A 22,151-nucleotide genomic window follows, 5' to 3' on the forward strand; every position below is an offset into this window, starting at 1 on the left:
CGGGCACAGATAGGGACAGGAAAAGATTGCTGAGGCCTTGTTCCGACAGGAGGCCAGGGCCCCAGGACAGCGGTGGCCCGGGCAGCTCCCTAGGCCCCACTGGGACCTGCTTCCAAACCCGCTCCCACAGGCCCTCAGCCCAGGGCCACGGCTGCCTCCCACCTGGGACACCAGCACAGAGGCCCGGGGAGGTCGGCCGGGGAGGGCGGCCCAGCCCCGCTCAGGCCATCCGGGCCCTGAGCCCCATTCCAGCCCTTCCCTCTCTCTGGCTTGACTTTGGCCTCGGTTGGGCACCCAGACAAAAGAGAAGCTTCCTTCAGAAAGCGTTTACTTGTGTGGCTGTACCCCTGCTTGGGTGGAGGAGGCAGGGAGAGGCTGCCCCGTGAGTCCGAGGAATCATGCCACCTCCTGACTCAGGGCCCAGTTCCAGCAGCCACCACAGGGAGCAGAGCCCTTCTTGCCCCGGTTTGCAGAGGGCAGGCCACGACCCTGGTCTTAGCTAAGCCTTTGAAGGGGATCCGCAGGCCCGTCAGCAAGGGGCGTGGCTTTGCCTCCTCCTCCAGGCTGCCTTCCTATAGACCCCAGACCCAGCCACTGATTCACCCTTCCCTCCTGTTCCCCAGGACAAAAATAGGGACCTGAGCTTCTGGGGTTATGGGGGGGGGGGGCAGGTAGAGGGAGAACTTCCTGGCTGGAAGATTCTGGAAAAATTCCCCAGTAAGAAGATGTCCTTCATTGGCTTTCTTGGTCATGTCTTCCAGGAGCATCTCCTAGGGCCCTGCCCTGCACCAGGCCCATGGGAGGGGTCACCGGGAAGAAGAAGGCACAGCCCCTTCCCTCTGGGAGCTCACACCTGCCAGGCTTCTATCCAGCCTACCTCCACAGCTGCAGCCCTGTGGCCGCGGGGCCCCCCGACCCCATCCCTTTTGGACCTCTGTTTTCCCATCTGTAAAGCTGAAGGCTCAGGAGAGACAAGCTTAAGACTTTTCCAGTCATGGGGAACCCTGCAGACCTCTCGCCTCACTGGGGCTCCGGGTCCTCACCTGAGGAACAGAGTGGCCAGGAGGCCCAGCAGGGCCAGGGTTGTCAGGGCAAAATGACAGCAAGGTCACTCAGACTCTGCTCTCTGGGCCCTTCCCAGCGCCTGGAAAAACTCAGCACCGTCCGCCCCTACCAGTGCCCCTTCTCTTAGGACAGGGCCACCTGGGACCCAGTAACAGCAGCGGGCACACTGACGGGGTGTTTCCTGTATGCCAGCCCAGAAGCCTGGGTGCTGTCACTGTCCCCTCCTTTACTGCGGGTCGGGGGAGCTGAGGGGCCTGCCTTGGGTGACACGCTGGGTGTCACCGACCCCACATTCCCACCCCTGACTCCATCCAGAGGGACAGACCACATTCTCCAGCCCCTCCCTGAAATTCAAGGCTCCTCTAAGCAACCCCAGTGTTTGAGGCCCCGCCCTCAGGACTCTGCCCATTTCAAGGTCTCTGTGCGCAGCCCCCTGCCCCGGAGGCTCTCCCCACAGCTGCCGGCCCTGAGCCTTTAAGGCTCAATTCTGAGATCACCTCCTCCAGGAAGCTTCCCACTCCCCCATCCCTCCTCCAAGCTAGATTCGAAAGATCGTCTGGGCTCCCTCAGCCTCTCAGGCTTCCTTCTGTCATGGCTCCTAACATGCTGCCCGGTTGCTGTCAGCTACAGCCCATCCCCCACCCCCACCGCCCCCAGCCCCCAGACCAAACTCCTGGAGAGCAGAGCCGGGCCCCCTCAGGGCTCAGTTCCCAGTGCTCAGGCTCAGGTCCCCGAGCAGCACAGGCTTCCCTGGCTGTGCTGGGAAAGTGGGCAGACCAGTGGGTGAACCACAATGCTGATCAAAGCCCGGACCCCTCTCCTTTTAGCCAGCTAAAGGCCTCCCCAGGAAGGCATCAGAGCAAAGCTGACAGCGGGGATGTCTCAGGTCATTGCCAGTTTGTCCTGAACCCCTAGGTCAAGGTCTCCCCCAGCTCAGAATGGGGTGCTGCCCAGAGAGCCAAGCGTGCTCTCTCCCACCACCAGGACGCCAGAGAACTCAGCCTCAAAGCAGCAGGGAGCCAGCCAGCGCTGACTCTCCGGGAGTGAATCACCTTGACATTTGGGGGATCGTATGGGGGCTGGGGCTGCAGTCAGGCATGACAAGGTGGATGAGCTCACATTGGGCAGGCTGTGGGGGAAGGCAGGAGGGGCTGCCGGCTGGGGAAGGGCCCTGCTCTGTGAGGCAGAGCCCCGCCTCCACCCCGAAGCAACCCCCACAAGGCAGAGCCACCTGAGAGGTGGGGATCCCTCTGAGATTTCAGGGAGACCCGTGGAGAAGCAGTGGGGGGGCTTCCATCTCAGGGCATCTCCTTTTCCCACCCCAGGAAGAGAGGAGTAAGCCAGAGCCCTAGAGAAGTGTCTGTCCAGGGGCTGCCCCTGGTTAAGGTCAGGAGAAGAACGCATTCCCCGTGACCACGAGGCAGAGAAACATGAGCAGAAGCGACTAGATGGACTTAAATGCCCAGAAATGAGAAATGAAAGCAATAGAAAATGATGAATGCTTCCCGCCGCAGCCTTGATGAGTCCCTTCCATCACCCGCGGCCTGGAGGCATTTAAAAATCGCCCCTCCTGGGGAGCCCGGCTGGCTCAGGCAGCCGAGCCAGAGAGACTCCTGATCTCCGGGTTGTGAGCTAGAGCCCCACGCTGGGTGTAGAGATCACTCAACAATGACATCTTAAAAAATTGCCCCTCCTGCTCCCTCCCACTCAGGCCCCCTGGCTCTGCCGGGTTCCTTGGGACCCCCCCCCCAACCCCATCCCTCGTCCAGGGGTCCTTAAGCTGGCCCAGAAAGCCCCAGCTTCCCTGACACTTACTATGATGAGCAGGATAAAATAGATGAAGTTGTAGAAGGAATGAGCATCCATGACGTAGTACATGATCTCCACCCAGCCTTCCAGAGTGATCACCTGCAGCCGGAACAGAGTGGGGCGGGGGTGAGCCTGAGACCGGGTAGGCAGGACCCCCGGGCAAGGCACGCAGCAAACGCAGCGTCCCAGGCAGAGGCCCTACGGTGCACCCGACCGCTTTATACACATTCTCCCTCGGACTCCTCACAAGGCTTATTAACAGGCCAGCCATTCTCACCCCTGGCACACACGTGAGGAACCAGAAACTCAGAGAGGTTAGGTATTCGCCCACTGTTACACAGCCCAGTAGGAGGGAGAAGCCAGACTTAAACCTGGTGCCTCTTGCTCCAGAGCGCCCCCTCCAGTCTCCCACATGAAGGCAGGAGGGCTGGAAGCTGGGGGCCCTGGGCTCTGGCCCCAGCTCACCAGCTGGGCCATTCTCTGAACCTCAGCTGCTGCTGCTGCTTCTAGGACACAGGCTAGCAGGCCACCTGGTCGGCAGGGCTAGGGTGCGGTTCGGCTGAACCCAGAAGCGTGGCCGTGATGAGGCTGGTGTGACTGTTGTCCCCATTCTCCTTCCCAGAGAGTGAGGCAGAGCAGCCTTGGGTACAACAAATGCTGGGCCCTCCCCAGCGCCGCCTTCTTGTCCGCTTCTGGAGCAGGAGCCCCTTGGCAGCCCACTCACCCTCCCGGGGCCAAGGGTCTCCAAACGCAGCTGCTGGGCTGTGATCAGATTACATCACAGCTTGCAGCTCTGAATCCCGTGATCTACTGCTCCCCAGACCAAAGCCACAAAGCAGCCACCTCAGTAGGGCCCTCCCATCTTCTCGGGGCCTCTCAGCCACCGCCCTCTCTCTGCTCTAGCCCTGTTCTTCCCTCTGACGGCAGCACGCAGGTGACCTTGACCCAGCCCTCGCTGGGCTGATGGCTCTGCTCATATCGTCTGGTTTCTCCTTCCCAGCCACACATGGTAAGAGAGCTATTGTTACCCCGACATTAGGGGGGGAAATTTGAGGCTCAGAGACATCAAGAACTACACCCAAGGCCCCACAGCCCTAGTCCCCTCAACATACCCCATCCCTGTCCTCAGCAACGCACGGGGGCCATGCAAGGCCATCAAGCCTTTGCGCACAGTAATATTAACACTGCTTCGTGCAGGGGCGCCTGGGTAGCTCAGTCGTTAAGCATCTGTCTTTGGCTCAGGTCATGATCCCAGGGTTCTGGGATCCAGTCCCACATCGGCCTCCTTGCTCAGCGGGGAGCCTGCTTCTCCCTCTGCCTGCCGGTCCCCCTGCTTGTACTCTCTCCCTCTCCCTGATAAATAAATTCTTAAACAAAGAAAATAAAAAGGCTGCTTTGTGTGTGTATATGTGTGTATATGCATGCATTGAGTAAAATGTATTTCTTAGTGACTGATCAAGAGAACCGTCCAAGAGACCTTGCCCAGCCCCACAAACAGCTTCTTGGGGCTCTCTATACAACCCCGGGGCTTCCCTGTACCCCGGCCTTCGCTCCAGCGCTCACCTCCACCAGGAATGTGTCTGCCCCCACGTCCTACGTGTGGCCTTGCCTGATCAGCCCCTCGAGCAAGGCGCGAGTCTGGCCTCTCCCCTCTCTGAACAGACCTCCCTGCTGGGATCCATCTGCCCCTGGGCCACCTGGGATTCCACAAAGAACACAGGCTTTGGGGTCACCCAGACCTGGACTAAAATCCCGAGTCTCCACAAAAGAGCATGTGACCCTCACATAGCTCGCTTCCTTTCCTTCCAACCTCAGCTGCTCTGTCTGTAATCGGGGCTTGTTAATGCCCCCTGTGCCAGCGAGCTGGGCAGATTTCAACAAAACCCCAGCACGAAGCCCCACCTGCCTGAGGAAGCTGTTCGCTCCACCCCTCAGTCCCACTCTGGTCTCCTGGGCCCCCAGCAGGGGTGCGGGCGCCGGGCCTGAGCGGCCTCACCTGGAAGATGACGATCCAGGCGTAGCCGATGTTGTCAAAATTGATGGCGCCCTTGTGGGGGTTGGCGCTGCCCGTGCGGCACACGTTGTAGTAGCGGTTCCAGTTGACACAGAGCCCGCTGGCGTTGAGGTCCTGGCGCCCTCCCCCGAAGTCGTAGACATCATCCTTGGACAGGCAGCACTCGCGGCCCTGCTCCTTGAGCGGGGGGATCTCGTGGCAGCCCATGATGCCATTGTCCCCCGAAAGGGAGCAGATGAAAGGCATCTCATCGTCCTCCTCTGGCTGGTAGTAGGGGGGCAGGGCCACATCCCCTTGTCTGTGCACAGGGGATGGTGGGGAATAGAGAGAAGGGGAGGGGTCACCACCAGGAGGAGCAGAAAGGGGAGAGGCAATGCAGTGTGTCAGATCTGTCCCAACGGGTCCGATCGTTACCTTCAGGCCTTTGCCCACATTGTTCCCCCACCTGGGACACCCTTCCTTTCCCAGGGTCGAAAAATCTCCCACTGACCCACTGTGGTCAGCACCAGGGTCCCTCCCCTTGGGAGCCTTCCCTAAGGGCTAGTCCTTGGTCCTCTGTGGCCAGACTGTGCCCTGCATATACCCGCATATTGCTCCTGGGCCATAAGCACCCAACTTCTCTGGGGGGCTGTAGCTCTGCTGGGCAAGGACGGGGTTTCAGCCTCCCCAGTCCCCACACACTGTTTGGTCAGCCCAGGGGACATGTTTAATCCACAGATGCCGACTTTTACTGATCCAAGAGATGAGGAGCTGATCCTCTGCCTGCCCCACCCTTTCCCATCTATGTGGCCTTGGACTGTTAACTTCCTCTCTCCCCAGACCTCAGTTTCCCCATCTGTAAGGCAGAGAGGACAATCACTGCCCTGCCCATCCTGTGGGGCAAAATGATGATCCACTGTAATCCAATCAAATCCCAACTTGTTTTTTCCTGTGGAATCTGGCCCTTTGATTCTAGGATTTATCTGGACAGGAGAGGAGTCAAGACACTTTTTTAACCCCCCACTGAGCCACCCAGGTGCCCCAAGACACTTTTTTAAAAGTAGGAGAAGGAGAGGAGTCTGACCCGACAAGAGAGCAAAATACAACTACAGTTATTACTGGAGCGTGATACTGCAGCAGGAACAGAAAGATTCATGGAACACCACAGAGCACAGGGACAAACCCATACATAAGGCAGAACTTAATCTATTACAGAAACACCTTTTCAGATCCATGGGGGATGGAAGAACTAAACAATAAATGGTGTTGAGATAATTGTTGTCTGTTTGGAAAATAATAAAGCTAGATCCCTACCTCACTCCATATACAAAAACAGACTTCTTGAAGACTTGGTATCAAAAGAAAAAAAGAATGTAAATTATCTCATTAATTATTTATCTTGATTGCACATTGAAAATAATCATCTTTTGGGCACCTGGGTGGTGCAGTCAGTTAAACATCTTTTTGTTGATTTTCACTTAGGCCATGATCTCAGGGTCCTGGGATCGAGCCCCATGTTAGACTCTACTGAGTGTGGAGTCCGCTTGAGATTCTCTGTCCTTCCTTTGCACCTCCTGCTCTCTCTGTTTAAAATAAGTACATCAAGGGGTGCCTGGGTGGCTCAGTGGGTTAAAGCCTCTGCCTTCAGCTCAGGTCATGATCCCAAGGTCCTGGGATCGAGCCCCACATCAGGCTCTCTGTTCAGCAGGGAGCCTGCTTCCTCCTCTCTCTCTGCCTGCCTCTCCACCTGCTTGTGATCTCTCTCTCTCTGTCAAATAAATAAATACAATAAAAATTTTAAAATAAGTAAATCAATCTTAAAATAATAATAATAATCTTTTGGATATATTATGTTAAGTAAAATATATTACAGAATTTAAAATAATAAACTTCTGGTGGATTAAAAATCATAAATGCAACAAACATAACCGCAGAAGTATTACAAGAGAACAGGGAACATTTTTGTTAACTCAAGATATATGAGACCTTCTGGATAAAATACACAAAATCCAAAAGGAAAAAGTCAAAAGGTCCTATATACAAATGCAAAATGTCTTTCTTCTTCTTCCTTTTTTTTTTTTTTTTAGAGAGAGGGAGAGGGGACGGTAGGGGAGAGAGAGAATCTTCAGCAGGCTCCATGCACAACATGGAATCCAAGACAGGGCTTGATCTCACAACCCTGAAATCATAATCTGAGCCTAAAGCAAGTGTCAGACATTTAAGCGACTAAGCCACCCAGGCATCCCAAAATGTAAAATTTCTATGAGACAAAGAGGGAGCACACTAAGTAAAAAGGAACAAACTGGGATAAAGCAGAGGTAGACAAGCTTTTTGTGTAAAGGGCCAGATAGAGAATATTTTTTGCAGACTGGATAGTCTCTGTGCCAATTACTCAGCTGCACCATTGTAATGAGAAATAGTCATAGGAAATAGGTAAACAAGTGGCATGACTGTGTTCCAATAAAACTTTATTTACAAAAACAAACCAGTGATTGCCATTCCCCTGGGATGAATCCTGGCAACATATAACACAAACAAGAGGGGCGTCTGGCTGGCTCAGTTGGAAGAGTAGGTGAGTCTTGATCCTGGGATTTTGAGTTCAAGCCCTACACTGGGTGTAGAAATTACTAAAAATAATAATAATAATAATAATAGGTAAATAAACTTGAAAAAAAAAGATAACTACAGCATGTTAAAATCACCTATAACTCAGTAAACAAAAGAAAAATAACCACTAGGGGAGAAAGGACATAAAAATGCAAAGAAAAAAATTCACAGACGAGGGACGCTTGGGTGGCTCAGTGGGTTAGACCTCTGCCTTCAGCTCAGGTCGTGATCCCAGGGTCCTGGGATAGAGCCCTGCATCAGGCTTTCTGCTCGGCAGGGAGCCTGCTCCCCCCCCCCCCCTGCCTACTTGTGATCTCTCTCTCTCTGTGTCAAATAAATAAATAAAATCTTTAAAAAAAAATTCACAGAAGAAAAAATGGCCAATGTACTTGAAAAAAAATGGGGGGAACCAATATATCATTATATAGGAAGAGTTGCTCACTTGGCTAATAATAGGAAAATGCAAACAAAAATAACATCAAGATCACTTTATACCCATCCAAATGGAAATGTATTGGTGTTAACAGTACTAAGTGTGGAAAAGAGTGAGTACAAACAGACATGCGCACACGCTGGTGGGAGTGTGTGCTGATACAAACTTTTTAGAAGGCAATTTGGCAACATCTATCAACAATGAACATGTACACACCCACCCCACATCAAATGGCCACCTGACAGTCAGGGAGCCAGCACTGCGACTCCGCAGAGCAGGGACGGACTTCTTAGTCAATGGTGCTGGGACGACTGAATAGCCTACAGAGGGGAAATCTTGACCCCAACCATACAGCTTACTGAAAATTATCTGAGGGGGAATACAGACCTAAATGTGAAAGATAAAATGGGAAGCTTCTAAGAAAAGACATCGGAGAATATTTTCATCATCTTGGCTTAAGAAAAGATTAAACTGGGGGCACCTGGGTGGCTCAGTGGGTTAAGCCTCTGCCTTCGGCTCAGGTCATGATCCCAGGGTCCTGGGATCGAGCCCCACATCGGGCTCTCTGCTCTGCAGGGAGCCTGCTTCCTCCTCTCTCTCTGCTTGCCTCTCTGCCTACTTGTGATCTCTGTCAGATAAAAAAATTTAAAAAAAAAAATTCTTTAAAAAAAAAAAAAAAAAGAAAGAAAAGATTAAACTGGACACGAAAAGCAATACTAAAAAAATGATTGGGGGGGCACCTGGGTGGCTCAGTGGGTTAAGCCTCTGCCTTCGGCTCAAGTCATGATCTCAGGGTCCTGGAATTGAGTCCCGCATCAGGCTTTCTGCTCGGCGGGGGGCCTGCTTCCCCCCCAACCCTGCCTGCCTCTCTGCCTATTTGTGATCTCTGTCTTTCAAATAAATAAATAAAATCTTTTTAAAATTTTGGTAATCCAGATCATTACAACTAAGAGCTTCTTTTCAAATCAAATAACACCATTAAGAGAGTAAAAATGGAACAGGCTAGAATAAAGTATGTGCAATATATATATAAATACACATATTATATATACATATATAGATAGATACGTAATATGTATATATATACCAAATATATAATTTCTATATATATATGATTGTGTATATATATATATATATATATATATATATATATATATATATATCTGCCACCAAAGGAGACATAATCCTGCATACAAAGAACCAGCCACTACAAATATATAATAAAAGGACAACCCAATCTAAAAATAGCTACAGACCATAACAGACACCATGTAAGAAGATGCACGAATGGCCCATAAGTACATGAAAAGTGCTAATCACTAGACATACGGACAGTACAAATTAAAACCACAATAAGATACCATCGCCCTCTCACTGGAATAGTTAAAATTAAAAGGATGGGCAATACCAAATGTTGCTAAGGATGCCGGGCCCCTGGAACTCTCCGACTTTGCCAGCAGACATTAGTGCAATCAATCCAGAAACCCATGCAACAAAATCTACCCAAGCTGAACACACGTGCACCCTTCACGATTCCACTCCTGGGTATCTACCCCAAAAAAAGGATGGCTCTATCCACCAAAGATAAATCCAAGAATATACATGAGTCATAAGAGCCAAAAAAAACACCAAAACAGCCCAAATCAACAGTGGCATGAAAAAGATAAATACTTGTATATTTGCTCAATATCTACCCACAGCAACGAGAAACAAAGCAACTACCGCCCACAAGCATGTGGGTGACTCTCAAAGACACATTACCCTACGCCGAAGAGGCAGACACAAAAGGTGGCTTCCTGTATGATTCCACTGTCAGTCAAAAACAGGCAACACAAATCTATGATGATAGAGGTCAGAATAGCGGCTACTTTGGGCTGACAGGGATAGGAGTCGGCCAGGGGCAGGAGGGAGCCTCCTTACAGGGAAAACTTCATAAAGCTGTACACTTAGTAGTTGTGCCCACAACTGAAAGCATTATATCTTAACCAATAAAGTATAAAAACAGACACACATTGGGGCACCTGGGTGGCTCAGTGGGTTAAAGCCTCTGCCTTTGGCTCACGTCATGATCCCAGGGTCCTGGGATCGAGCCCCGCATCAGGCTCTCTGCTCGGCGGGGAGCCTGCTTCCTCTTCTCTCTCTCTCTCTGCCTGCCTCTCTGCCACTTGTGATCTCTGTCTGTCAAATAAATAAATAAGTAAAAATCTAAAAAACAGACATACATTTTGTTAGTAATTATGAGCCTAGCCATTGATCACTGTGTCCACACAGATCACGTGTGTACACGATGCACTCTTGTGTGCAAGAGCAACACCTTGGAAACCATGCAAGGTCCATCAATGGGGACTGTCTGGATGAACCATCGTTTCTCTGCGGAGTAAGAAACACTGGTGTGAAAACACCCTCCAGCTACCCTGTTTGAAAACCTGCCTGGAATGGGAACAGGCGTGTGTGTGCATGTTAATGCTTAGACAGAATCTGGAAGAAGGGACCAGACGCTTTGCAGAGGACACCAGTCCACATTCTGGCCTCTGCCACTTCCTAGCTGGGCGATACTGTCTTGATTCTGTGCTCAAGAACCCCCAGACCGACCATTTAGGGTCTCCGCAGGGGCTTCTGCGCGCTGGGAGCACACTCGCCGGGGGCAGTCACAGCGGTCTCTGCAGGCGGGGGGACCTGAGTTCGAATTCCAGCTCTGGCTTTGTCAGGCTTGCCCTAGAGCTCAGTACCCCATGCTCGGCCTCAGCCGCCGGGTCTCCACATGGGGTCAGATTTCAGCGTCACCTCAGGCACACCTGTTACGCTGGGGCACTTCATCACCGTTAGCCAAGTAAATAAACCGGTCTAGAGACACTTGATAACCAAGTTAAATAAACTCCCAAGTGTGATTTCACACAGAGATGGCGCCAAGAGGAAATCAAACCAGATAATGCAATAGGGTGTCTGGGAGTGGGGGCGGTGAGGGGTGGTGAGGGAAAGCCTCCAGCAGGTGTGACACTGGGGCTGCCGTGGGATAACGAGAACGGGGTGGCCGCAGAATGACCTAGGGGAAGATCCACGTGGGACAGAGGGGTCTGGACATGTCCTGAACTCCCAAAGCTGAGAGCTCATGCCTGTACATCTCCATCTTTGAAGCCCAGACCAGTAGAAGCAGGTGCCCCCTCTCCTGCTGCCTCAGGGCCCACCTCTCCTGAGTGATTGACACACTTCTGAGTGTTTAACCCTCCCACAGGGCCCTTCCCACAAGGATGCCCCTTCTCTGGTCTACCAGGTGTCCCACGAGCCCCCCCAGCAATGGGCAGGTGAGCCAGGCCCCTCCCCAGTCCTCACCCGGCTCTCTGGTTTAACTTCATCTCCATGACTGACAGGCTGGGAGGGAGAAAGCTCAGCCCACTCCAAGCAGTGTCCCCATGCCTCCTGCAGCGTCCTCGGTCCACAAGAGTCACTCAGTGGACATATCTGTGACCGGCTCCCCCCGGGCAGGAAGTCCATCTTCTGCTGGGTCCTCTGCACTAAGCACGGGCTTGGTAAGAGCAGCCACTTGAGTGCTTTTGTTGAGTGAGAGGCTGAATGAACACACTCCCCTATTTCTGTCTCCCCAGGGCCTGGCACCAGGCAGGAGCACGCTAACACACAGTAAAGTGGTAGTAGACTCCTGTCCAAACACATCTGTGTAGGTACACACACTCCAAGACATGGCTCACGCCTCACCATGGGCATTCCATAGATGTCAGATCTCTTGGACAACTCAACACAGCTGCTCCAAGAGCCGAAGCTTGACTTCTGTTTAGATGGCTTTGACAATCGCCTCCCTGAGGGGTAGCCTGCCCACCTGCTCATCAGGGCATTGGCTGACTGAGAGATGACCTTTCCCTGATGACTCAGTCATGGAGAGGAATGTCTGTCATTGGGCCAAGTTCTGTGTCTGCTTTTGAGGTTTTCTGTCTCCCTTTTCCCTGTTGACATCATGTCTGCTTGGGTCTTGACTGTCCATTCCCCTCTTATTTGACCTCCTGGTAGGCAGCTTCCACTCTGTCCATTCTTCCATGGGGCCCCAACTGGGCCCCATTCCCAGTTACCAAGTAAGTTCAAATTGTGTGATAAGTAAGAGTCACTGGGAGCTGAATTAGCATCGAAGGACCTATTTTAGTCTAGGACTTTATGATGCCCATTTTGAGGCCTCACTGGCCTTTTGTGCCCCTTTTAGCACCCAGCCATTCACAGGAGACCCACCACTGACACACCTGAGCACATTTCTTGACTTCTCTGCCCCACTGGGAATAAAAATTGGGACCAGGGGCTCAGTGAGGAGACCAACCCCTCAAACATCAGAACCACTTCCGCCCCAGGCAAAGATGGCTGGCGGCCACCAGGGTGGCAGGGGCCAGACTCACATGGTGAAGTTCTCCTCCAGGAAGCAGCGGTTACGCAGCAGGCCCGCCCAGAGCTGTACGCCAATGATGCCGAAGATGAAGAAGACAAAGAAGCAGAGCAGGAGGACATTTCCCAGCATGGGCAGCGTGTCCAGGAGCAGGTTCACCAGGATCCGCATACCTGTGGGTGGAGAGACTGTCAGACTTGGGAGCAGAGGGCCCCAGAGGAGAAAGGAAGAGCAGGCTCAGAGAAAGTGAGAGGGGCCCAGGGAGGAGGGGTGGGGACACATGGGCAGGGGCTCCTAACCACTCCCAGCCTGCTCAGTGGCCATTAAACAGACGTTCCCTTTGGTGTCGGCCCTTCCACCCAGAGGCCTCGGAAATGGCTCTGGGCCCCACCACACTTACACCAGATTCCTGATGAATAAGCAGCTATTTAGTTATGGAGTACAATTTATGTGCCAAACTCTCTTCTGGGCAATGCACAAATATGATCTCCTTCAGTCTTTATGACAAATCTGTGAGGCTGGTGATATTATCCTTATTTTATAGAAGGGGCGACTAGAGGTCCATAGAACTAAAGCTACTTGCCTGAAGTCACACAGCTGGGAAGCAGCAGGGTCTGGATTTAAACCAGGGGTCCTGACACCAAGTCTGGCCTTCCCTCCACAACCCCCCATTACCTGGCAGCCTGAGACTGAGGCTGGCTCATCTCACTCTGTGCAGAACCCACCCAGATGAACACAGTAGGTGTCTAATGAATGTGTCCCAAATGTCCTTCATCGCTGGGGCAGCCACTGGCTCCAGCCAGAACCACTCCACTGACCCATCCCACCGCATGGTAGAACCAGGCATAGCTCTCAGACAGCATACAGAAGAGCCATTCCAGCAGCAGTGGACTCAGATCTGGCCGGAGAGCAGAAAAGGACTTCCCTTCCTGAGGAATAGCTACAAAGAACCAGCCAACCCAGAGGAAAGAGGAGTGGAGAGTGTGAGTACTGGAGTGCTTTGTGTGAGTGCTGGAGGCAGGGTGGGAATCAGGGTGAATGAGGGGGGTTTCAGGCAAGTATGGGAAGGGAGCAGGAGGATTTGGTTACATTCTGGAGGGGCCTGATATCCAGAAACCCGGCAGGTAGGAAAAGAAAGCCTGTGGAAAGCATGCAACCTCTGATTTAGAGAGATCCAGTTTCAAATACTGCCCTATTTCCTATGTGAACTTGGGCCAGTCGCTTCCTCTCTTGGAAGATGAGGCCTTTCAGCAAAGGAGGCCAAGAAGACAGCAGCCACCCTGCAAAGGTTCCCCAGCTCCAGGGCCACACCCCTATCACAGCAAACCCTGGAGCTCCCACCCCACAGCCTGCAGCCCCACCCCCCCCACACACACACTTAGCACACTGCACATCTACGCCCCTGTCCTTCCCTTCTGCCTCTCCTGCCCTGGGCTGATCCACACCACTGTCCACACCCTCCGTGCCTTCCTCCCTTCCACAGGCTCAGTCCCACCCCCCAGCCCCCGCCTGTGAAACTGACCTGCTCTCCCAAGTCTGGGTGATGTCATCCATCATAACGACCTCATTACCCATCTGTATGCCACCCACTCCCCCTTGACTCTATGGAGGAAGATCCAGCCACCCCAGTAACTGGAGAATCCACAGGATTCTCAGGAATTCACAGGAGTACAAACCCCAGGCAGATGGGTCACTTCTGCCTTCGGTTTGACCCAGATCCATTTCCAGCCCTGTGAACCCAGCCCCATGTGGCACTGGGGTGGCTCAATCCATTAAGCACCTATCTTTGGCTCAGGTCATGATCTCTGGGTCCTGGGATCGAGTCCCACATCAGGCTTCCTGCTCAGTGGGCAGTCTGCTTTTCTCCCTCTCCCTCTTTTCCCTGCTGCTTGGTGCACACATTCTCTCTATCTATCTTGCTCTCTCAAATAAATACATAAATCTTTAAAAAACAAACAAAACAAAACAACAACAACAACAAAACAGCCCCACTCCCCCACTCCAGTCCCTGTGGTTTGGCTGGGCTCCCATGGAGATTACATGACCTGGGCCTGACCAATCAGGGGCAGATTGGCACATTCTGTTCCCCTAGCCCCAGGGGTTTGGTCTAGGATGGGCATGTGACCCCGTCCAGGACCAATGAGTGCCAGCCCTGAGACTTGTGCTGGAACTACCCGGGGAGGGAAATGCTCGTTTTCTGCAGAGCTTGGAAGCTGGGAAGAGTTACACCTGGAACTACTGGGACCGCTGCTGGGACCTTCTTGCCTTAGCAAGAAGAAGAAGCGCCTGCCTGTGATTGAAGCCAGCCGAGGGAAAACAGAGCCCAGGACAGAACGGGAGTAATTCCTGACAACAGCCTGGAAGGGCCACAGGAGGTCCATAAACCTTATGAAATTGCTACAAAATGTGTGAGTATGACAACATGAATTTTTCTTGGGGGAAGGTCCACACAAATGTCTGTGGCCCCAACATGGGTCAGGAGCTGGTAGATCATTCTTGAGTGCATACATTCCAAGATTCTGTGAGGTCTGACTCTACCTACCTCTCTAGCTTTCTCTCTCTCTCTCTCCTTCACCTTTGCCTATTTCTCTCTCAATACCAAGTTATTTGAAGTTTCCTAAATATACTATAGGATTTCACACCTCCATGCTTTTACTCATGCTATTCCTCCTGGAACAGCCTTCCATGTCTCTTATGCCTGGCAAATCCCTATTCAGCCACCACCGCCCAGTTGAAGCTCTACTTTCTGTCTATAAATCTTTCCCCTATTCTTTCTCACTCCTTCCCAGGTGGAGTTCATCCCTCTCTCTTCTGCTCTGAGCAATCTCAGCACCTCTGACCTAGCTTAAGCTGCCTTGGACAGTTGTATAGGTTGCATACTGCACAACAATGGAGGCCCCATTCACTAGGCAATCTTCTAGCCCTACTGTATAATTAGGTTTGCCCTCCTGCCTCTTCCATTGGGCTGTTAGCTCCTGGGAGCAGGGCCTGTGTCTATGTCAGCACTCTCAGAACCCAGCGGGCGCTAGCCAAGAACAAAGACTTGGCCAACATTTGCTGAATGATGTGACAGGTCATGAGGAAAGAATGGAAGATTGGATAGGGGGAGGATGAAAAGCTGGTGACAAGGAGAGCAGGGGCCCTATTCGGATTTTTGCTTATTCCAGGGGTGATGCTAAGGTGGTTGTTAATGAGGGTAATTTGGGATTTGCATCACAAGCTCTGTGTGGTGTGATTTCCAATCAATAATTAATGCCCACCCCACCCTCCCTCCCCACAAAACTAGGTCAGCCTCCTCCGGGGAAAGGCAGGGGGCTACCTAGTAGGCTGCGACCACCAGCTGAGAGCAGGACAGGGCGAATGAGGACTCAATACCCCACCCCCACCCCCAAGGGGGTAGCCAAGGGTGTGCAGGGGAGGGAAGCAAGGAAACAGGTCAAGCACCCATGCCATCCATCCAAATCCACACAAATGTGACCTTAGCCAGTTGCAGGCCTTTCTGGGGCCCCATCATTCATTCGCCTATCAAACACTTCCAGATGCTGTTGTCTGCCCAGCACAGTGCTGGGTACGGAGGAAGCCAAAGGCGAACATTCCACATCTCAGCCCTTCAGAGCTTGCAGTCTAGTGGGGGTTGGGGAGGACACAGTGTTGGGAAACACAACCAAGCCTGGGGAGTGGTAGCAGCTCTGGGAACCTCCTTCCTGGAGGGACTGACTTGAGCCTGGCAAAGCCACGGCAAAGGCACAAAGGTTTGTGACCATTCAGAGAGGCCAAGCTTGGGGGCAGCTGCAAAGCGGAGTCCAAGGAGTGTGAGGCTTTATGCTAGGTGACAGGTCTGGGAGGCCCATGGGCAGATTCTGAGCAGGCTGAGCCCTTGGACGGGGCAGGGACAGAGGCAGGATGCAAGCGCTGGCGGCCAGCGGCCACGGGAGAAGAGGCTGGGTCAGAAAGAGGGCGAGGAGGCAGGTGGCTCCGCTCAGTTCCAGCCTGGCTGTTCCCTGGGGCCCGGCCTTTGTTGCTCAATTAATTACATTTCCTTGTTCTCCAGGATATTGAAATTCTGAAAGGCTCCTCAAAACCTGCTCGGCTGGCTTCCCTGAATGGCAGCCCATTCCCCCCTCCTCTCTTCCCTCTGCCGAGCCAGGCCCCAGCTCACTCCACAGCCCTCCCTTGGGCCTAGGGAGTCCCAGGGCCACTGAGCCAAGGCATAATTAGCTAATTAGGGACTCAGAATGAATCCCTCGTTTCCGTGCCAGGGAAAAGGGGCCACAGGATTAGGGAGTCAGAGAGGACCCCGAGAGACCCCAGCTAATCCTCCTTTTATGCCCGCAGTCAAGTAATTAGCTAAGGCAAGTCAGCCGGTTCCTCTCTGCCCTCGGTTCCCCTGGCACTGGCCAAGGGAGGCGGAAGCAAGGAGGAGAGGGAGAACAAGAAATGGAGACAGAGGACAGAGATGGAGAGCAAGGGACAAGGAGACAGAGACATCTGCCTCAGACCATGTTCCTCCACACCTATCCCCCACCCAGCCCCCCTCCTCCAGGCAGTCCTCTCTGGTTTCCACCACCAGTTAGTCATGAAGCCATCCTGCCTCCACTTCCTGCAGGCTCTCACTCGCCATCTCTCAGGGTGAGCTTATCGGGTTCTGCCTTCTAGTGTGACTTCTCAGGCCTTCAGCCTGGGGTCGAGTCCAGAAATAGGCTCCAAGCAACCCATGAGTGTGGCTGAAGGCCCTGTTTCCCCAGCCAAGAAGGGAAAGAGGATCCCAGAGTCCCCGGGACAGCCAGTGCTGTCTCTACTTTGCCTAGCAGTCCATCCACCCCCACAGGAAAAGTACCACCAGCTCAGCCACACCTCCCTGAGTCCCCCAGGCCACACCTACACCTGCTGTTCCAGCCAGAATGGAGATGCCCCCCCCCATCATCCCTACTCCTTACATTTGCGCACACTCTGCCCCACCTCTGTGGCCCTCCTCTGCCACGGGCAGTCAGTGCTGGGTCCCCTCCCCAGGGCCACAGAGCCGCAGGGCTCCAGGCTGTTGGGACACAGCCAGGCCGGTCCCCTGCCGGCCCCTGGAAAGCCCTCACGCACACTCACAAGGCCGTCTTTCTTCCTTTCTTAGACCGTGGTTGGGTGAGTGTCTCTTCTGGTCCCCCGGCCAGCCTGGTCCCCCGATGGGAGCACCACTGCCCCCCCCCCTCCATCACAGCACTTTGCACGCTCTTGGCCTTCATCCACTCCTGGCTCCACCCATGCCCCCCAAAATGGACAGTGTCCTGAGCACGAGCCCCCCCCCCGTGGGTGTTCTGCATCCTCCAACCCAGCCCAGGGTCTGGCACAAAGTGGCCCCCCCAAAGGACAGCCAAGAAGGAGTGATGAAGGGTGGATGGAGCCATTCGACTAACATTTAGTGAGGACCTACTATGTGCCGGGCACTGTTCCAGGCTCTAGGGGGTGCATCAGTTAAAACAAACAAATGGATAAGCAGACCAAGTCCCCTGCCCTCCGGAGGTGGGACATTCTAGATGGGGTAAGGGGAGACAGAAAACCACAAACATAATAAATAATCCCTTTCCTTATTTGTTGGGCGGTAAGTGTGAGGAAAACTTTCATAAGCTTTCAGAAGGAGAAAGGGACGGGAAACGCCAGGCTGGGCCAGGGACATGGTCGATATGAAGGTACGAACAGGGGCCAGGAAAGGCCTCGCCAGCGAGATGATGCAGGTCACAGGCTCACGGGAGCTGAGGGCATCCGCGGCGCGCACATCTGCGGAAGATTTCTCCCTGCAGATGGAGCAGCCAGAGCGGGGCCCGCGGTGGGGGGTGAGGCAGGCTCGCTCAGGGAACAGCCGGGAGGCCAGTGTGGCTGCAGGGAAGAGGGGGGAGGAGGGGATATGGACACTGGATCGCCCCGCAGGGGCGAGGACTCTGGCCTCTGTTCCCCCAACGGTCATGGGCAGAAGGGAGATGCAGTCCTACGATGGTTGGAAAGTTCACCCCAGCTGTGGGGGCAGCGTGGACTCTGGGGGGCCAAGGTGGAAGCGTTCAGCCTGCGGGACGGTGTACAATCGCCTGTGTGTCGCCCCCGGCACTCGTACACATCTTGGGACGGGGGCCCTAGCCTGCAGGCTCCAAGGCCAGGGGCGTGACAGCGGCCCTATGGTTGCTGCCTCCTGAGGACAGCCCTGCCTTGCCCTGGGACGGATACAGGGAGCGCTGAGGGGAGCCCGCGAGGGATGTGGCCCTGCGCTTGCCCCCCCCCATGTCCTCCCTGCCAGACGCCGGGCTTCTGCGGGACTCTCGGGGGCCGGGGCTTCCCGTCCATCGGTTCCTCCCCAGCCCTCCCCACCCGGCCATCGCTCACCTGCCAGGATGATAATCCACATCTGGCTGGGTCCCGATGACAGTGACAGTGGAGGCTGGGGACATGGCTAAATTCTGGAGCTTTCTGAAGGTCAAGCGATTGATGGGATGGAGGGGTGGGGGGCGGAGGAAGGAGGAGTCGGGGGATCTCCCAGGTCAGAAGCCTAAGGCCAGAGCCAGGGAGCTACCGTCATAGGGACACAGGACAGGACAGGACAGGACACGTGGCGTTTGGAGTGCTGGTGGGCGTCGACGTGAAGGCATTTCATAAGCTCGCGGGGTCTGGAGTTAGGGGAGAGGAGTGTGGCCTAGAAGTGTCAGGGGGGTGTCCTCAGGGTACAGAGAGTCTCTAGATGGCACTTAAACTCGGGTGCCAGCAGGAGACAGAAGGCAGAGGGGCAAACTGTCGGAGCTGTTCAACCCATTCACCTGCTTTCACCGGGGACCCCTCGACCAGCCCCCACTGTGCTGGGCGGCAGTGGGACCAGAGGCCCTTGGTGGCAGTGGGGGAGCTGAAGCGGGAGGGACAGGGCCACGCTTCCTGATGGGCATCTCCCTTGGAGGTCCGGGGTGCTGTCTACAGACAGCAGCTGTCAGCCCCAATTAGGCAGCCACCCCGCCGGACTAACTCAGGCAGAAGTAGTCGGACCATCGCCAGCCCCTGCCAGGGGCACAGCCCGCAGCCAGGAGAAAGGGTACGGGGCTGAGGACAGGAGGGGCTGAGGCTGTGGCCGGCCCAGGGGCTCCCCTCCTCTCCGTGGTCTGGCTAGGTCAGCAGAGGGTGCTGAGCGAGCGGGAGAGGCCGTCTGCCATGCCTGCTGCTGCCAACGCCAGCTAATCAGGGGCACAGTGGGCGCCGGGGACGCCGGGCCAAGCAGCATACGGCCGTGCTGCCGAGGACACAGCTGCTGGCTGCAGCCCAGCAGGGGAGGGGCCTGCGGGCTGATGAGGGGGCCTCGGGGGAAACGAATGCCAGCCAACGAGTGTGCACCCCGATACAACGAGTGTGCACCCCGATACCCTCCATCCCAGGAGAGTTCACGCACGAGAGGGCAGTCCTAGCTCCAGTCCAGTGGAAGGTCCCTGAACCCACTGGTGCCCCAAGAACTCCCACTCATTCTTGGCACCCCTTCTTTGTAAAACCTCCTCAAAGGACATGTGAGTGGCCCTTCCCCGCAGCCCCCTGCTGCCTCCATTAGAGCACAGGGCCCACCGGCCCACAGGTCCTGGCTTGAGGATCTGCCTGAGAAGGGGCTGCGTCCAAATCTCCATGGCCCCTTAGTGGACGCTACTGTGGACGAATGAATGAATGAATGCATGCATGCATAGTGCCCTCCCTTGACCTGGTATCCCATCCAGGAATTGCTCCTTCGGGATTTGTAGAGCGGGAGAGACCTTGAGCTTGATGGTGGGGGAGGGGAAGAACGCCTTCACCCCGCCCCACCCCCGGGCACTTTTCCTTCCACACACTTGGCTTCTCTTCTTGTTCCCAAGTCAGGTTCTCACTAGATGTCTGGCCCAGATGTTTTCCCACCTACCTCCATCTCTTCTGAGGAAGCAGCAGCCCCGGGGAAATTGGGCCCCTCCTCTCTCCGCCCCCACACTCCTCCCCTGCCTACCTTCCCCATGGGGGCTGCCAGTCCTTTCTCTGGGAGGCCCTGTGGGTGCCAAAGACTGTCAGCCCCAAGGTCCAAGTTATGGCCTGGGGTGGGACCCTGCTGCCGCGGCCCCCAAAGCCCAAGTAAACTTGCCTCCGTTTGAAAGTGAGACTCCCAGCTTCCTGTCCAACAGATGCCTCACAAGGCAGGATCCAACAAGGAATCCCGGGGCCTTCTTCATCTATCCTCAGCATGACTGGTCTAACCACGACCCAGATGGGCATGAACTTGGGCAGAAAGGGCCAGAGCAGGCCTGGGATAAGGGACAAGGTGCCAGCCATGAGCCCAGAGCCCCTCGGCCTGATGGGTAATCAAAGACGTGCCTGCAAAACCAGGTCATTCAAAGACTTCTTCTTCTGAGACCAGAACCCTGAGAACCCCTGAAAACAAAAGTCTGGGATTCTGAGGCTCGATGAGTCTAAGATTCTCTGCTACTTTCCCCAAGGCTAATTCCAATATCCCAAGAGTATAAGCATCCCACGCAGTCAATGTATGGTATTGGCACCTGTCAGGAGAGGATGCTGTGTGGACCTCTGCAGCCCCACAGTCTAGCAAGGGAGGGCTGGAGGCCCGTTTTAGGGATGGGAAAACTGAGGCCTGAGAGGTGGAGCCACTGGCCAAGATCCCAGGTCCAAACCCCAGTCTGCTGCTCTAAACACCACCCTCTGAGGCCCCAACATTGGGACCCTCTCTCTATGAGAGACGCAGGGTGGGGGCTGGTCGCTGGGCACCTGTTCTGTGCCTGCAGTGCAGACAAACCCATGGGAGATGCTACGCGCCATCCTCACTGTGCAGGCCCAGGGGACCGAGCAAGACAGGAACCATTCCTGGGGTTGCAAAGCTAATCAACATAGGACCGAGCTTTGAATCCTGGCAGCAATGCTCTGTGCAGAAGGACTGTGCCTCCCTGCCTCCCACCGTGACTTGGTCCTGTCAGGTCACACAGCGCCTGGTACCCCAGGAGCTCTATGCTTTGCCAGTGAAAGGTGTTTGGGAAGGGTCCTGACGACATCACTTCTGCTTTGACCCTGGATGTGGGCAGGGGCTTTCCTGATGCCCTGCAGACGGGGTGGCTGGCTGGGATGCCTACAAGTTCCAGGGAGAGGAAGGGGTGGTGGAAAGGAGCCAAAAGCCCTGGGGTCTTGGGAGCGTAGGTTCAAATCCTACCTCTGCCCCCAGCCAACTGGGTGGCCTGGGGCAATTTATTCAACCACTCTGTGCCTCAGTTTCCCCATCTGTAAAGTGAGCATCATAGCGGCTCCACCATCCTACGGCTGTTAGGAAACCAAAGAAAGCAGCCACGTAAAGCCCTAGATGGATTTCGCTCATTTATCACTCTTGGTCAGTCCACAGAGCATGCACAGAGTTCAGCTCCCGCCCCACTCTGCCGCGCAGCCCCCCTGCCCAGTCCCCAGCTTGGGGACTGTCTCCCCACTCAGCCTCTGCCAGGATGCCCTGAGGCCCCTGCCCTCTGTCATCAATGTTCCAGCACCTTCCTCACAACAGCTAACACCTACCGACCATCTACAGCACATCCAACTCCGTGCTAAGCCCTTCATGCATGTTACAGCATTTTGTTCTTACAAAACTGTAAAGAAATTGGTCTTATCAGCCCCATCTTATTGTTGGGGAAATGGGGGCTGGGAGAAGAGCATGGAGGCCCAAGGTCCCACAGCGGGCAAGTAGAGCCCTGGGACTCAAACCTGGGCCTGTCTGTGTAGAGCAAAGCTTCAGTTCGTCCGGGTCCCACAGCTGGGACCTGTCAGTGGCTTCTTCCACAGCTCTGTTGGCTTTGCCTCCCTGCCCTGGGAGCTTGTCCTCCACCTCTCTGCCTCGGGCTGGG

General features: G+C 54.5%; 1 protein-coding gene across 2 annotated transcripts in view; it reads right to left on the reverse strand.

The window, feature by feature from the left end:
• The window catches only part of CACNA1I (calcium voltage-gated channel subunit alpha1 I), a 114,378-nt gene that overhangs the window by 39,794 nt on the left and 52,433 nt on the right, over positions 1–22,151 (reverse strand). For both annotated transcript variants that reach the window (XM_082739911.1, XM_082739912.1), the window contains exons 6-8: positions 12,302–12,461; positions 4,871–5,186; positions 2,881–2,973 (exon numbers count right to left, since the gene is read on the reverse strand). In XM_082739911.1, the coding sequence (XP_082596037.1) occupies positions 2,881–2,973; positions 4,871–5,186; positions 12,302–12,461 (569 nt within the window). The remainder of the gene's footprint in view (positions 1–2,880; positions 2,974–4,870; positions 5,187–12,301; positions 12,462–22,151) is intronic.

This window comes from Mustela nivalis (assembly GCF_964662115.1).
Source record: "Mustela nivalis genome assembly, chromosome: 7".
Classification (NCBI taxonomy): Eukaryota; Metazoa; Chordata; class Mammalia; order Carnivora; family Mustelidae; genus Mustela; species Mustela nivalis.